Genomic DNA, 14192 nt, shown 5'->3' on the forward strand with positions numbered 1-14192 from the left:
GAATGGGCAGCTATACCTCCTGCAAGAATTTGTGGCCTCATAGACAAGTATTACAAAAGACTGCACGCTGTCATTGATGCTAAAGGGGGAAATACACAGTATTACGAACTAAGGGTATGCAGACTTTTGAACAGGGATCATTTCATTTTTTTCATTGTTGCCATGATTTGTTTTAATGATTGTGCCATTCTATTATAACCTACAGTTGAATATGAATCCCATAAGAAATAAAAGAAATGTGTTTTGCCTGCTCACTCATGTTTTCTTTAAAAATGGTACATATATTACCAATTCTCCAAGGGTATGCAAACTTTTGAGCACAACTGTATCTCGGAAATTAAATTGGAAAATACTATCAGATTTCAAATTGGATTTCAAATGGTCTTTTGCGTCACTCTTAATGCGACACACAACGATGACATCAAAAATCGGTGACTGCAGCATGGAACATCACAATATTTACCAGTCTCCTCCGTTGCTGAGTTTTTCTTGTGTGACGGAGGAGTTCTGCACCGCGCCTGGACAGGGCGCTTATTTGGAGAGCGAAATGATGCACCTCCGTTTTTCCCGCATCTGTTTTGAAAGCATTGTCACGTTGGTACACCTACATCGTAACCAGAGCAACCCATGCAGATAGGTTGGTTATGTCTGAACGCGCAAATCTGATTTGATCACTTGAAATTAATAGTGCGGACAGTCTGCCTGAAAAGATCTGATTTGAGAAAAAATCAGATTTGCCTGCAGCCTGAACATAGCCTTAGACTAAAAGTACACCTGTAAAATCTATTTTCTTTTCTCTTTACATCATTATAACTCTCCTAAAATGTACCTCATACATTCCCTTCCAGAGGGACTTTGTTCCCTTCTCACTCAAAGCTCTCCTGCTTGTTAAAGAGTGGCGTGCTGTCATAGCAACCATGATACGTTCAGTTTCCGTTTGTCCTATGAAGTCCGTCTCTTTAAACGAGACTTGTTTAAAGGAGGACACTCGGTATACTGCAGCCTTCAAAGGACGTGTCCTACCTAGAACGCAGCCTTCGAAACGAGACACAGCGCCATGATTAACACAGGCTAACGACTGTGGTAAATTCTGTCATGTGACACTACATTTTTGCTTTAATGCCAATTTTCTCAACAAAGTGTTTCCAAACCAGTTTCCAAACTATGTATCAACATAGTTTATGCGCTAGAGTTAAATGGAAAATTTATGTCAACACTTGTGAGATTTTAGCGATAATTTGCATTTCCATCAGCTGCATCAGTAAACTTTTTGATGCGCTTCACGTTTGTCACAAAAAACAAAACAAAAAAACCTTGGATGGAATCATAGATAATGTAAATACCTGTAAATAGTACAAATTAATTTATTAAAAAAACATGTAACAAAAATAATATATGCAATATATTATCTTATTTATTGATTGAATACATGGATTTGTTTATTTTTAAAAGCTAAAATGTGACCAAAATGATGAAAAAATAAGAAAATATGATTAGTAAAAGTAACATTTTCATAATGAACATAGTTAGAAGTTCCCCTGTGTAATTAACACTATTAGGTGGGATAATTATTTCAAATATAAGCAAAATAGACATTACTTTAACCCATATGATTCGATATCAAATCGAAACTGGAATCGAGAGCTTGTGAATCGAAATCAAATCAGGAAATCCAGGGCTCCAGACTGCGACTAAAAGGGTTGCAAATGCGACCAAAAATAATTAATTGCGACTATAATTTAAAATCTAGTCTTGTGTGAGTTCATATGCGGTTTCGTCAGATATCATCTTGTGAGTTATTGAATACATCTGTAGAGCAACAGTGTGTCTCGCGCCGCTTTTCACCCTTTCTGTTGCTGACGAGCTCGCTGCATGCAACAACAAACCCAGCGCGAGAGAGTCGTGAACAAATTATTCTTTTGAACCGGATCTGTTGCAGGGTTTGAACTCAGGTTAGCAATTTGAATCGGATTCACTTTCTCAGCGAATCAGCCGTAAGTGAACTCACAACTGGGAGTGCAGACATTTCAAAATAAGAGTCCCATGTGTATTTCAGGCTTCTTTATAATTAAAAGTCCCATATTGTGTACCACTTTTCTTTATTGATTGGGATTGAAGTAGCACAATAAACTGCATCTGGGAGTTCATTCAATTTTCATTCTTGTTGTCTCTGTGTCTGGGCCATCTGGTAACAGTAAAGAAAGACTAAGGCAATATTATATATATATATATATATACACACACGCACACACACTACAACATTAAAACCATCTTCCTAATATTGCGAAGGTCCCCCTCGTGCTGCCAAAACAGCGCCAACCCGCATCTCATAATAGCATTCTGATATTATATTCTTCTCGCCACAATTGTACAGGGCGTTTATCTGAGTTACCGTAGACTTTGTCAGTTCAAACCAATCTGGCCATTCTCTGTTGACCTCTCTCATCAATGAGGCATTAGTTGGGCTGTTCAATAATAACAAAAATAATTTGTCAAGAAAATGTTCTGGTGTGTTTTATTCCAAAACGCAGAAAATAAAAGTGCACGTTTGAAGGCAGTAAACTGGGTCTTTAACAGAAAATTCCATGACAAGTTGTAGTTATCCCTTTGTGTCTGCTTGTAACCTTAACAAAAGCCTTTTCAGTGGATTATTTGTGTTCAGAACACACATTCTGTTATCAATAAGTGAATTTCTAATGTTGTCAAATATATTTTATAATTTTCTTTCATATGGTTTCTTTGATCTGATTCAGTTGAATTATATACAGTAAATGCCAGTGTAATCTGTCATGATATAAAAGTGTCCTAAAGACCTGAATATCTCATTCTGTATTTACTAAGGGCAAAGTCAAGGAGCCTAATCCTGGCTGCATCAGGACCATTCTCTCTGTGGATCCCGTTAAACTGCCCTTCGGAAAGCAGGACACCAATGTGACTCTTCTGCTGTATGATCGTGTGGAGTTCCAGTTGCTGACAGATCTTATTACTAGGGAACAAAGAGCCACACACATCAAACCAAAAACACCAGAAACTTTTCAGCTCACTAAGGAAATCAGAGAGATGGTAAGTAGCTCATTATGTCCCTTAGACCTTAAGGTTTGTCTGAAAGTGTAGGACTGGAGTTATCAGACTTGTTTGACCATCGCATGACTTAACTCATATTCATTCATGAAGTGTACTTGACTCTTTGTCTCCATTGGCTTTTGATTTTATATGGACCATGCAGTCAGGAAATGCTTTTGCTTTTCTTTTTTTAGGTCCAGCTACATGTTTATTACACAAAAAAATAATTCAAGAGTCATTGCCATACAACGATCAGCCACAACATTAAAACTTCCTGCCTAATATTGTGTAGGTCCCTCTCGTTCCACCAAAACAGCGCCAACCCGCATCTCAAAATAGCATTCAGAGATGTTATTCTTACCGTAGACTTTGTCAGTTTGAACCAGTCTGGCCATTCTCCATTGACCTCTCTCATCAACAAGACATTTCCATCCACAGAACTGCCGCTCACTGGATGTTTTTTGTTTTTGGCACCATTCTGAGTAAATTCTAGAGACTGTTGTGTGTGAAAATCCCAGAAATACTCAAACCAGCCAGTCTGGCACCAACAATCATCCATGCGATTATCTAATCAGCCAATCGTGTGGCAGCAGTGCATAAAGTCATGCAGATATGGGTCATGAGCTTTATTTAATGTTCACATCAGCCATCAGAATGGGGAAAAAATGTGATCTCAGTGATTTGGAACGTGGCATGATTGCTGGTGCCAGATGGGCTGGTTTGAGTGTTTCTGTAACTGCTGATCAACAAATCACATATCTCTGCACCAGAACATCATAGAGACTTTGGGTTTCTTTCATTTAACTCAGGGCAGCAAGGAGCCTTTTGAGTAACACCTTGGTAACTGCCTAGCAACCAGATGGGGTTACCCTAGCAACCAAGTAACAAATCACATATCTCTGCACCAGAACATCATAGAGACTTTGGGTTTCTTTCATTTAACTCAGGGCAGCAAGGAGCCTTTTGAGTAACACCTTGGTAACTGCCTAGCAACCAGATGGGGTTACCCTAGCAACCAAGTAACAAATCACATATCTCTGCACCAGAACATCGTAGAGACTTCCGGTTTCATTCACTGGACTCAGGGTAGCAAGGAGCCTTTTGAGTATCATCTTGGTAACTGCCTAGCAACCAGATGGGGTTACCCTAGCAACCAAGTAACAAATCATATCTCTGCACCAGAACATCGTAGAGACTTCCGGTTTCATTCATCGGCCTCAGGGTAGCAAGGAGCCTTTTGAGTATCATCTTGGTAACTGCCTAGCAACCAGATGGGGTTACCCTAGCAACCAAGTAACAAATCACATACCTCTGCACCAGAACATCGTAGAGACTTCTGGGTTTCGTTCATTTAACTCAGGCTAGCAAGGAGCCTTTTGAGTATCACCTTGGTAACTGCCTAGCAACCAGATGGGGTTACCCTAGCAACCAAGTAACAAATCACATACCTCTGCACCAGAACATTGTAGAGATTTCTGGTTTTGTTCATTTGACTCAGGGTAGCAAGGAGCCTTTTCAGTGTCACCTTGGTAACTGCCTAGCAACCAGATGGGGTTACCCTAGCAACCAATTTGCCATTCAGAAAAACAAGCAAGGGGTAGGGTTGCATAGGACTTCTTGCAGCTGGCTGTCTATCTGTATGATGTTCCTTCTGTCTGTCTGACTGTAAGACCTTCAAACTTCCAACTCTTCAAACCATTTTAAACTTTCAGACAAGGCTTTGTCAAGCCAACATAAAGTTTGTCTTCAAACTTTACTATCTAGTTATTATTGTTGTTTTATTCCCAGGGTGTGATCATGAACAAGACTGATGGAACCCTGACCATTATGACAGAGACATACAATAACCTGACTGCTTCGGCTGCTGACAGTTTATCTGAAGATGAACTTGACGTCATGGATGAAGTGGAGCTAACTGTTATAACCGTGAGTCTTTTTTTTTTTTTTTTTTGCCAGTACAACACATTTTGGTTTAGTTGATTGCATTCAAAGCTTCATAATAAATGCTTTTGGTTTAAGGTGAACGACACAAAGAAGGCGGTCCGACTCAAAAAGCTACCTGAGGGCTCTGTTACCTTTAATCATCAAGCAAAAAGCAATGAAAATATTTCTGGAGTAAAGGACAACACGCCTGGCACTGACCCTGTTAAAGACAAGGTAGTTTAGGCCATAGTGTTGGCATTGTTCATTCACGACTATCCTGTTAAAGCTGCAGTGTGTAATCTTTACGATGTTTAAAGTACTTTCTCCAATAACACCCCATTTTGTAATTTTTATCTGGAAGTAAGCCATTTGTAGGTTCATTCCTTTAAAAAGTGTAAACACTTTTGTCTCTGTGACACTGGCTACGTTTGCATGTACTCTAATTCTCTGATTATTGCAATAATCAGAGTATAAGGAATAATTAGATTAAGATGTTTACAGGATTTGGGCAAACCTCTTCAATCACAGTTTACATGCTTCTTGCCAATACTCTGATTATTTGCTGAGAAATTTGATGTTTTAATGTTTTTTTCTTATAAAATAATATGACAAAAAAAAAAAAAAAAAGAACAAATATCTTGTTGTCAAAATGTATCTTTAAATTCAGCTTGGCATTAGGAAAATTAGTTAGTCAGTTTGTGAATCTTTTTAAACAATTTATTAAAAGAACCAGTTAATAAGAGTCATTTTCGACTACACTGGATGCGCTGTCTGTTTTGATACACTAAAAAGAATCGTTCAGAAGAGTCGTTTTCGGACTGCACTAGATGCGCTGTCTCTTTTGATACACTAAAAAAAATCGGTTCATAATAGTCACTTGGATAGGAATACACGTGCTTGATGTTGTTGAGTACAAACTCATTTGAAAGATGTACTTGCCATTTTTGTTTTGTGGTATACAGTCTTTTTGTCTCACCATCATTCAATTTAGACTGCAAACGGACATTTACAACTCGAGGAAAATGTTTTCTTTTGCCGTGGGGCTGTCGATTCTGCAGTTGGGGAGCACCACTGCTGGAAAATAGTACAAGAAACTGCTGTTTCACATTAAACCGCGAAGTAAGTGCAGCTTTTGTTTCGTGATGTTTTTGAACCTGTGCTTGAGCATAATATCATCCGTCTGTAGCACTGGCGCAGGCGCACTTTAGTCAGGGTGGAAGAAATGATTAAAGCGTTTACATGCCAGTGTAAAGCGATTAAAATAGGAGTACTCCACATATCTTACTGCGATTATCATTATTCTGATTATTAGCATAATCGCAATATCACAATCACAATATTCTGTTTACGTGAGCAACAGTTTAATCGCAGTATTGTAATCAAACCTCAAACCTCACTGTAATCACATTAAGAAGGTGCATGTAAACGTAGCCACTATCAAAACTATTGTTTGAGTAACCCAACCATGCCGACATAGCAACATCGACTCAACCAATAGACCTTATTCACACTAGCACCATCTTTGATTTTTAATGGGAATGACAACGAGGCTGTGTGGGATAGACTTACCTTCTCTTCATTGGGCTGTACTGCAGTTTAAAGTGTTTTTGGATCATTCCGCAGACAAAACTTTGACAAAATATCTGTCTGAGAACATTCAGTATACAAAGAACTCCAGTCAACATCAGTTATGGAAAATCAGATGTGACCTAGGCACTTTATACCGTTCGTGCCCTTGAAGTGAAGGTAAGTCTATCATTCACAATCTCGTTGTCATTCCCATTAAAAATCAAAGATGGTGCTAGCGTGAAAAAGGTCTATATGTGTGAGTTAGGAGCCAAGCTCTCTGTTTTGTACGACCAATGGCAGGTAGGAGATGTGTTTATTTGAAATGAGTCATCATTTTTGCAATTCCATTTGCATGTTTATTGGAAGCTGGTAACCTCAGAGACTGGTTCTCAAGAGTCAGCTGTCTCCTACGATGTGAGCAGTGAGAAATACGAGGGAACAGTTGTCAAAATCATGCCAAAGAATTCCCAAACCCAGGAAATGAAGGTAGGCTACAAGCTACAAAAAACAATTACTATTCCACTAGATCCTTCAAGCAAAGACTTGGTTATTTTTGCTGTCTTCTTTTATTTTTGCAAAGCATTTTAACATGCAGCTTATTGAAACCATTTATCTAATTCTTGCTCAGCTTTGGATGAGGAAGGTTTTTTTTTTTTTTTTTTTTTATAATTAAGGAAAGGTTTGATTTTCTTTGTTGTTGCTGTTTAGAATGTCAGGGCTGTCTAGCAGTTTGAGAGGTTTGACTTCCTCCATAGCACTTTAAACTAGAAAATTTTCAGGTAGAATTCAAATGGGTTGCATAATTTTGTGGTCTGTGCCGCGATATCAAGTGAAGCCCGGTTGATGATCCCATCTCTGGAGCATGCAATTTGAGGGAAGTCCACACACTCCAGAGATACAGTAGGATAAGGCAGAGCGGGTCATTGCACGAGTTGTTTTGTGTTGGCTTGCACCACACTCAGGCGAAAACTGGGCTTCAATTGTTTTTGTATCAGATGAGAAGCACATTAAGCAGGTTTAAAGTTTCAAACCTGAGATGACTATCATTAAATTGGCTTTGAAATAAATGGGCCTGAAATTTCGCTTGGTGGCTGTTAAAAATGCTTAATGTAGGAAAAATTCTGAAATCTCATTACACTTTCAATAGTTGTATATTTGACTGTTGTATTTTTATCTTGAACTATTGATTGCCTTCTAATTCGATTACTTCATTCACAGTGGTTCATGAGATGAGCAGTTCATTCACTCATAAGATGTCAGTTACCCAGTCTCATACCTTTTACCCTTTTTTCCAGACTTTTTGGCTTTGAATCATAGTTTGTAATTTTGTGATTCGTCTTGGAACTGGTTGCTTTGGTTCATAGCTTATAACTTCTGATTAGAGAATACTAAAATGCCAAGGGAGGAAATTAAATTGGAAAATACTATCAGAACCAAGCACAAGTGGTCACTTTTGTGCTCAATTGAAGTATTTTCCTAGTAAACTAGATATTTGTTAACTTGAGAGTTTTGAGGAGGAAAGTCCCTTTGAGCTCTGTATGATTGCTTGGGAAAGGATGCATGATTGGTTTTGTGAGTATTTACAGTGTAGGAGTTGACCAATGATGAGCTTATTGATTTAGTCTTTTTAGTTCATTGTGCCATGATAATTGAGGCACAATTTTTCAAAGCAGTGGTCGTGCAATTATTTCTTTTTAAGCAGAAGTACAAGCAAGAGCCCAGTTTGGGTCAACTGGTTTCAACAGTGGAGGGCACAGAGAAACGCATATCTTTTAAGTCAGGTGATGTGATCGCAAAAGCCACCATGTTGGTCGGTGACAAGGTCCAGTTCAACATCTCAACCAACAGCGTAACGAAGGAGGAGTGTGCTGTCAACGTGGATATTCTGCCAGACACTTTCCAGGCGGACTCTGAAGAGCAACGAAAGATAGTGAGTTTTTTTTAATTATTATTATTATTTAATTTTTTTGGTGTTTAAGTCATCTGTGACATTCCTACAGCAAGTCGTGAAGGAGCATTTTGGGCAGTTCACACAAGATGTTAAAGCTAAAACATACTCTATGCAAGTACATTAACACAGATGCTTCTTGCTACGCAAGCTCAATTCTGTGCATCGTGCAGTTCGAAATGTATCGGGCTGCTGTATATAATTCAACACAAGTACCCGTTGCATTCTCAGCATTGCCGCAAAGGTATCTATAGTGGACATTAGTGTGACATCTTCTTCTATGGTAAGTTTTCATGACTTAGCAACTGTTTGAAGAGAATCTTGCTGAGGAAGTTAGTTAGCCGATGTTTATGGTAAGCTGCCTGAATAATAAAAGATTGTTTTAATAGCACAGACATGAAGGTAACTTAATCGCCCCCTTAAAGGAATAGTTCACCCCAAAATAAAAATTCTCTCATTTACTCACCCTTATGCCATCCCAGATGTGTATGACTTTTTCATCTGCTGGACGCAAAGATTTTTGCTTTTTGGAGCTTCAAAATTGTGGCACCCATTCACTTGCATTATATGGACCTACAGAGCTGAAATATTATTTTAAAAATCCAAATTCTGGGATGGCATGAAGGTGAGTAAATAATAAGAGAATTTTAATTTTTGGGTGAACTATCACTAAGTATTGCGTTTTGTTACAACACAATAATGCAAGAGCACTATGTTCAACAGGGCCATGCGCTTGGCAAAGCATGCATGTCTGCATTTGCATACCTGCATAATGTTTCTGGCCGAAGTGTTGAATTGGTCATTTAAAAGTAGCTTAGCAATTGCACCATATATTTTTCCAAGGCCAGCATGGCACATTTAGCTGTATAAAATAAAAAATAGTCCAGGGTTTGATCCACTGCACTGTTGGACACAGATGTCATGACCCCACAGACCACATGACCTGTTGTGTAATGAGTCCTCAGCATAGATGTCTTTATTCACCCAGACTACAAAGGGTAAATGTTTTAAGCTAAATAAAACATTTACAATATGACCCTTTTAAAATATGTTTTGTGTAAGGTAAATGTAAATGAACTCTCTGCTTATGACATGCTTCCATCTAATAGGGGTTTGTAGTCAAGCTGGATGATAATTCCGGGTTCATCAAGACGCAACAAGACCCGCAGCTATATTTTGACATGAGTGAGGTCATGGAAGAGACCAAACTCGCTTTGTTTGAGAAGGTTGCATTTACGATAGTATCGGTAAGTTCTCCAATGCAGGAACATCATGATATTTGTTGTTTTACCTCATCATGAAATAAGTATCCAGTATTTACACACATTTGGTTCATGTACTCTTTTTAACAGTTGGATTCGTCCTGCTCAGTATTTTGTTTGTAGTTGTTCATTTACTGGACATGTAGAGGAGAAATTTTGGATGCTGATATGTAAATCCTGAGATCTGATGTAATTTTCATGCTATTTGAAGAATGAAGCAGCTGGAGGGGGAAATCAAGCTGTTAGAATAAGAAGGCTGAAAAAGAACGTCTTCACGTCTGCACCAAAATTATATGCCTTTGGGATTAAAGAGAAGGTGCAGTACAGCATATTTTAAGGGTTATGCTATGGCTTGCACGACTACTCATTTTTAGAAGTCAACTAGTTGGCGTGTCAATATGTCATGTACATTATTTACTATATGCTGCGCAGCATCAATGATAATTGTTCTTTCTGGCAAGTTCAATGCTGTGGTAGAGTGTGTGAGTGGAGAAAATGCCCACGCTACTGAGATGATGATGGTGAAAAATTAAAGCATCCATATCTCCATTTCCAGAGTCATGCTGCTTACTGCATTGTCTTAAACCATGCAAAAAACATGTCTCATTTGCTTAGTTTGCCTTTTGGTGACACTTGACTAGTTTCGTGGTGGTTTGTGAAACTTTTGGCTTGTCAGTGAATTGAACATGGACAATGTCAGATGTACATCATTCACTTTTTTTTTGTGAATGCATGTTATAAACAAACATGTTTCAGGCTACTGTTCAAAACTGATGTCACACAGCTACACTGGGATTCAGTTTGTGGACACAGGAATTTTCCTCCTGCTTTGACCATTGTACAAGCACACCTCACATTGTGATCCACGACTTGATGACACGATCCATCAACCAGCACTTCAACTAGTTGCAGAACTACTCGACTAGTCGTGCAACCCCTAATTTATACGAATGAGTAGTTTACCGATTTAATGATTATTTTTTTATTTTTTTTGCATGGGTTGGTTGGTTGCCTAAAATTTTCCACTACATTTGCTTGGCTGTCAGCAGAAGAAAATGGCCATCAAATTGCTGAAGGATCCAAAAGACTATATCAAAGATGAGGTCAAATCAGGGCACAAAAGCAGTGAATCAATGGATGTAGTGTAAGTAAATCATGAGTTGATCATTTTAGCACATTAGTTGGTTTTTCAAATGTTCTGAAGGAGTACTTCATTTGGGACACCATTGCATTGGCATTGTTTGAGTAAGTCTCCTTGAAGTAATGTACAAAGTATCATACAGGCATTGTTAGACAGGTAGAAGTGTTACTTGTTTGTTCAAGGGGCAATATATCGGATTAATTGATGAGTGGTGTGGTTCACAGCCAAGCCAGTCAAATGTCAGAAATATGATTTGCCATTTCCTCACTTGAAAAGGCCTGTTTACAGCAAGAATGATGTGAAAATTCGCACCAAAACTATTTACACCAAGCATAACACAAGTTTTTATCTGCTTCTGAGTAGAGCTGGGTGATGTGGCAAAAAACTAGAATCTTGATTTTTTTATTTTTTATTTATTTTTTTTATTTTTTTACTTAAGAATGATTCATTATTTTGTTTCTCTCTTTTTTTCAATTTTTAAATGTACTCAAAAAGTAACTCAATCATGTTCTTTATTAGAATGCAAGGCAACCTAGATAAATCAAAGTCCTTTTCATTATAGGTGTGCAAGAAAAATACAAAAAAAGAAAAACTGCACCACACAGGAGATTGTCAACATAGTGTAAATGTACAATAAACTGAAATCTAATGAACCCAGATGTTGAGAAATAATAGTATAAAATACGAAAACTACAAAATACTTCTTAGACATTGTATTTTTTATCTAAACCAAGACTGTCTAGAAAGTTATCTACAAATCAGTGTCTAGAGATCAAGTTTATTGAGAAAGTACTCATATGAGTCATATATATATATATATATATCAAACATTTTGTATGTATAATCATAAACTGCTGCCGATAGAGTTCAGGGCAAGCCCACTAGCGGTACGTGCTGACCAGCGCTGCAAAGTGAAATGATTTACCATTACAATTCAACTCGCAAAGTTTGTCAAAATTATCACTGGCCAAATGTTGGCCAAAGATGCAGTACACTTGAAACACGTCACAGAACATAGCAATAATTAGCGATCTATCTGAAGCATCATGGCAAAAGGAGTGGTGGATGTTTGATTCTCATATTTATAGCCTATCCATATGGTCTGAAGGGAAGTTACGAAGCGCCCTGATTCATTATTAAAGAGTCTAATGGCAGTTGCAAGAGTTCCATGTCTTACACGTTCAGTTCTGGCTTTAATGCATGTCAGATGGTTTTAATCCTGAGGACTGTCCCTGTGCTTTCTGCTCTACTCGGAGGGAGAAGGTCATGCAGCAGATGATCTGTATCATGCATGTCAGTGATAAGTTGTTTTGCAGCCTCTCTTTTCTGCAGTGTAGGAATGATTGTGGGGGTTCCCATTTTTTGTCATAATCTTGATCGCTCTTTTTGTTCTCTTTCCAAGGCCAGCTCTTGTTTTTTTTAGAGCTTCCCACAAAGAGAACACTAAAATATTAGTGTAAAATAGATGGTAAGTCTTCCTGAAGGACTTCCTGAGGGCTGTTTTCATCCAGTTACAAAGCTACACAACCATGTTAGAAGCTGTGGACAAGTATCCATACTCTGTAAATGCAGGATCAATGTGGTATGGTCTACTAAACGCTCAAAAGCTTTTGACATATTAGTCAGTAAAACACGAACTATTGTAGGTTTGCTCAAGTCAGTGCATTCAGATACTATCCAGACCTCTTCATTTTTTTCCACATTGTGTGTTATATTGCAGCTTTAGCTAAAATGCTTTAAATTATTATTATTTTAATCAATTTACTCTCCATACCCCATAATGACAAAGCAAAAAACTGATTTTTGATAACTTTGCAAATTTATTGAAAAGAAAAAACTGAAATCACATTGACAAGGATTCTTCCCTTTGCTATGACACTTGAAATTTAGCTCAGGTGCATCTGATTTCTCTGGATAATCTTTGAGATGTTTCTACACTTTGACCGGAGTCCACCTGTGGCATATTCAATTGACTGGACATGATTTGGAAAGGCACATACCTGTCTATATAAGGTCTCACAGCTGAAAATGCATATTAGAGCAAAAACCAAACTATGAGGTCAAAGAAACTGCCTGCAGAGCTCAGAGATAGGATTGTTTTTAGGCACAGATCGGGGGAAGGCTACAAAAAAATTTGGCTGCATTGAAGATTCCCAAGAGCACAGTGGCCTCCATAATTCTTAAATGGAAGAAGTTTGGAACAACCAGGAATCTTCCAAGAGCTGGCCCTCCAGCCAAACTGAGCAAACGGGTGAGAAGGGCCTTGGTAAGAGAGGTGACCAAGAACCCGATTGTCACTCTGGTTGAGCACATGTGGAGATGTGAGAAACTTGCAGAAGGACAACCATCACTGCAACACTTCACCGATCTGGGCTTTATGACAGAGTGGCGAGACGGAAGCCTCTCCTCAGTGGAAGACACATGAAAGCCTGATTGGAATTTGCATAAAAGCACCTAAAGGACTCTCAGACTGTGAGAAACAAGTTTCTCTGGTCTGATGAAACTGTTGGCCTCAATTCCAAGCATCATGTCTGGAGAAAACCAGGCACTGCTCATCACCTGCGAAATACCATCCCAACGGTGAAGCATGGTGGTGGTAACATCATGCTGTGGGGGTGTTTTTCAGCTGCAGGGACTGGGGGACTGGTCAGGGTTGAAGAACAGCTGAACGCAGAAAAATACAAGGATATCCTTAATGAAAACCTGGTCCAGAGTGCTCAGGACCTCAGACTGGGCAGAAGGTTCACCTTCCAACAGGACAATGACCCTAAGCACACAGCCGAGACAATGCAAGAGTGACTTAGGGACAACTCTGTGAATGTCCTTGAGTGGTCCAGCCAGAGTCCGGACTTGAACCCAATCGAACATCTCTGGAGAGACCTGAAAATGGCTGTCTACCGGCAGTCCCCATCCAACCTGACAGAGCTTGAGAGGATCTGCATAGAAGAATGGCAGAAAATCCCCAAATCCAGGTGTGCAAAGCTTGTTGCATCATACCCAAAAAGACTTGAGGCTGTAATCGCTGCCAAAGGTGCTTCAACAAAGTACTGAGTTAAGGGCCTGAATACTTATGATATTTCAGTTTTTTCTTTTTAATAAATTTGCAAAGTTATCAAAAATCTGTTTTTTGCTTTGTCATTATGGGGTATGGATTGTAGATTTATGTGAAAAAAAAATAATTTAAAGCATTTTAGCTTAATGCTGCAACATAACAAAATGTGAAAAAATGCAGATGTCTGAATGCACTGTATGTGTGGACCGTATGAGAGCATTTGTTGTACTGTAC

General features: G+C 38.6%; 1 protein-coding gene across 4 annotated transcripts in view; it reads left to right on the plus strand.

Moving 5' to 3' along the window:
- LOC127413691 (uncharacterized) overlaps positions 1 to 14192 on the plus strand; it is a 47624-nt gene that overhangs the window by 22051 nt on the left and 11381 nt on the right. The window contains exons 6-13 of one of the 4 annotated variants that reach the window (XM_051651018.1): positions 2842 to 3063; positions 4852 to 4989; positions 5083 to 5220; positions 6922 to 7041; positions 8255 to 8485; positions 9613 to 9750; positions 9977 to 10081; positions 10812 to 10909. In XM_051651018.1, coding sequence (XP_051506978.1) covers positions 2842 to 3063; positions 4852 to 4989; positions 5083 to 5220; positions 6922 to 7041; positions 8255 to 8485; positions 9613 to 9750; positions 9977 to 10081; positions 10812 to 10909 — 1190 coding nt within the window. The remainder of the gene's footprint in view (positions 1 to 2841; positions 3064 to 4851; positions 4990 to 5082; positions 5221 to 6921; positions 7042 to 8254; positions 8486 to 9612; positions 9751 to 9976; positions 10082 to 10811; positions 10910 to 14192) is intronic. The other 3 variants (XM_051651020.1, XM_051651021.1, XM_051651022.1) reach the window with 3 other exon arrangements.

The sequence above is a fragment of the Myxocyprinus asiaticus genome, chromosome 23, assembly GCF_019703515.2.
Source record: "Myxocyprinus asiaticus isolate MX2 ecotype Aquarium Trade chromosome 23, UBuf_Myxa_2, whole genome shotgun sequence".
Lineage (NCBI taxonomy): Eukaryota > Metazoa > Chordata > Actinopteri > Cypriniformes > Catostomidae > Myxocyprinus > Myxocyprinus asiaticus.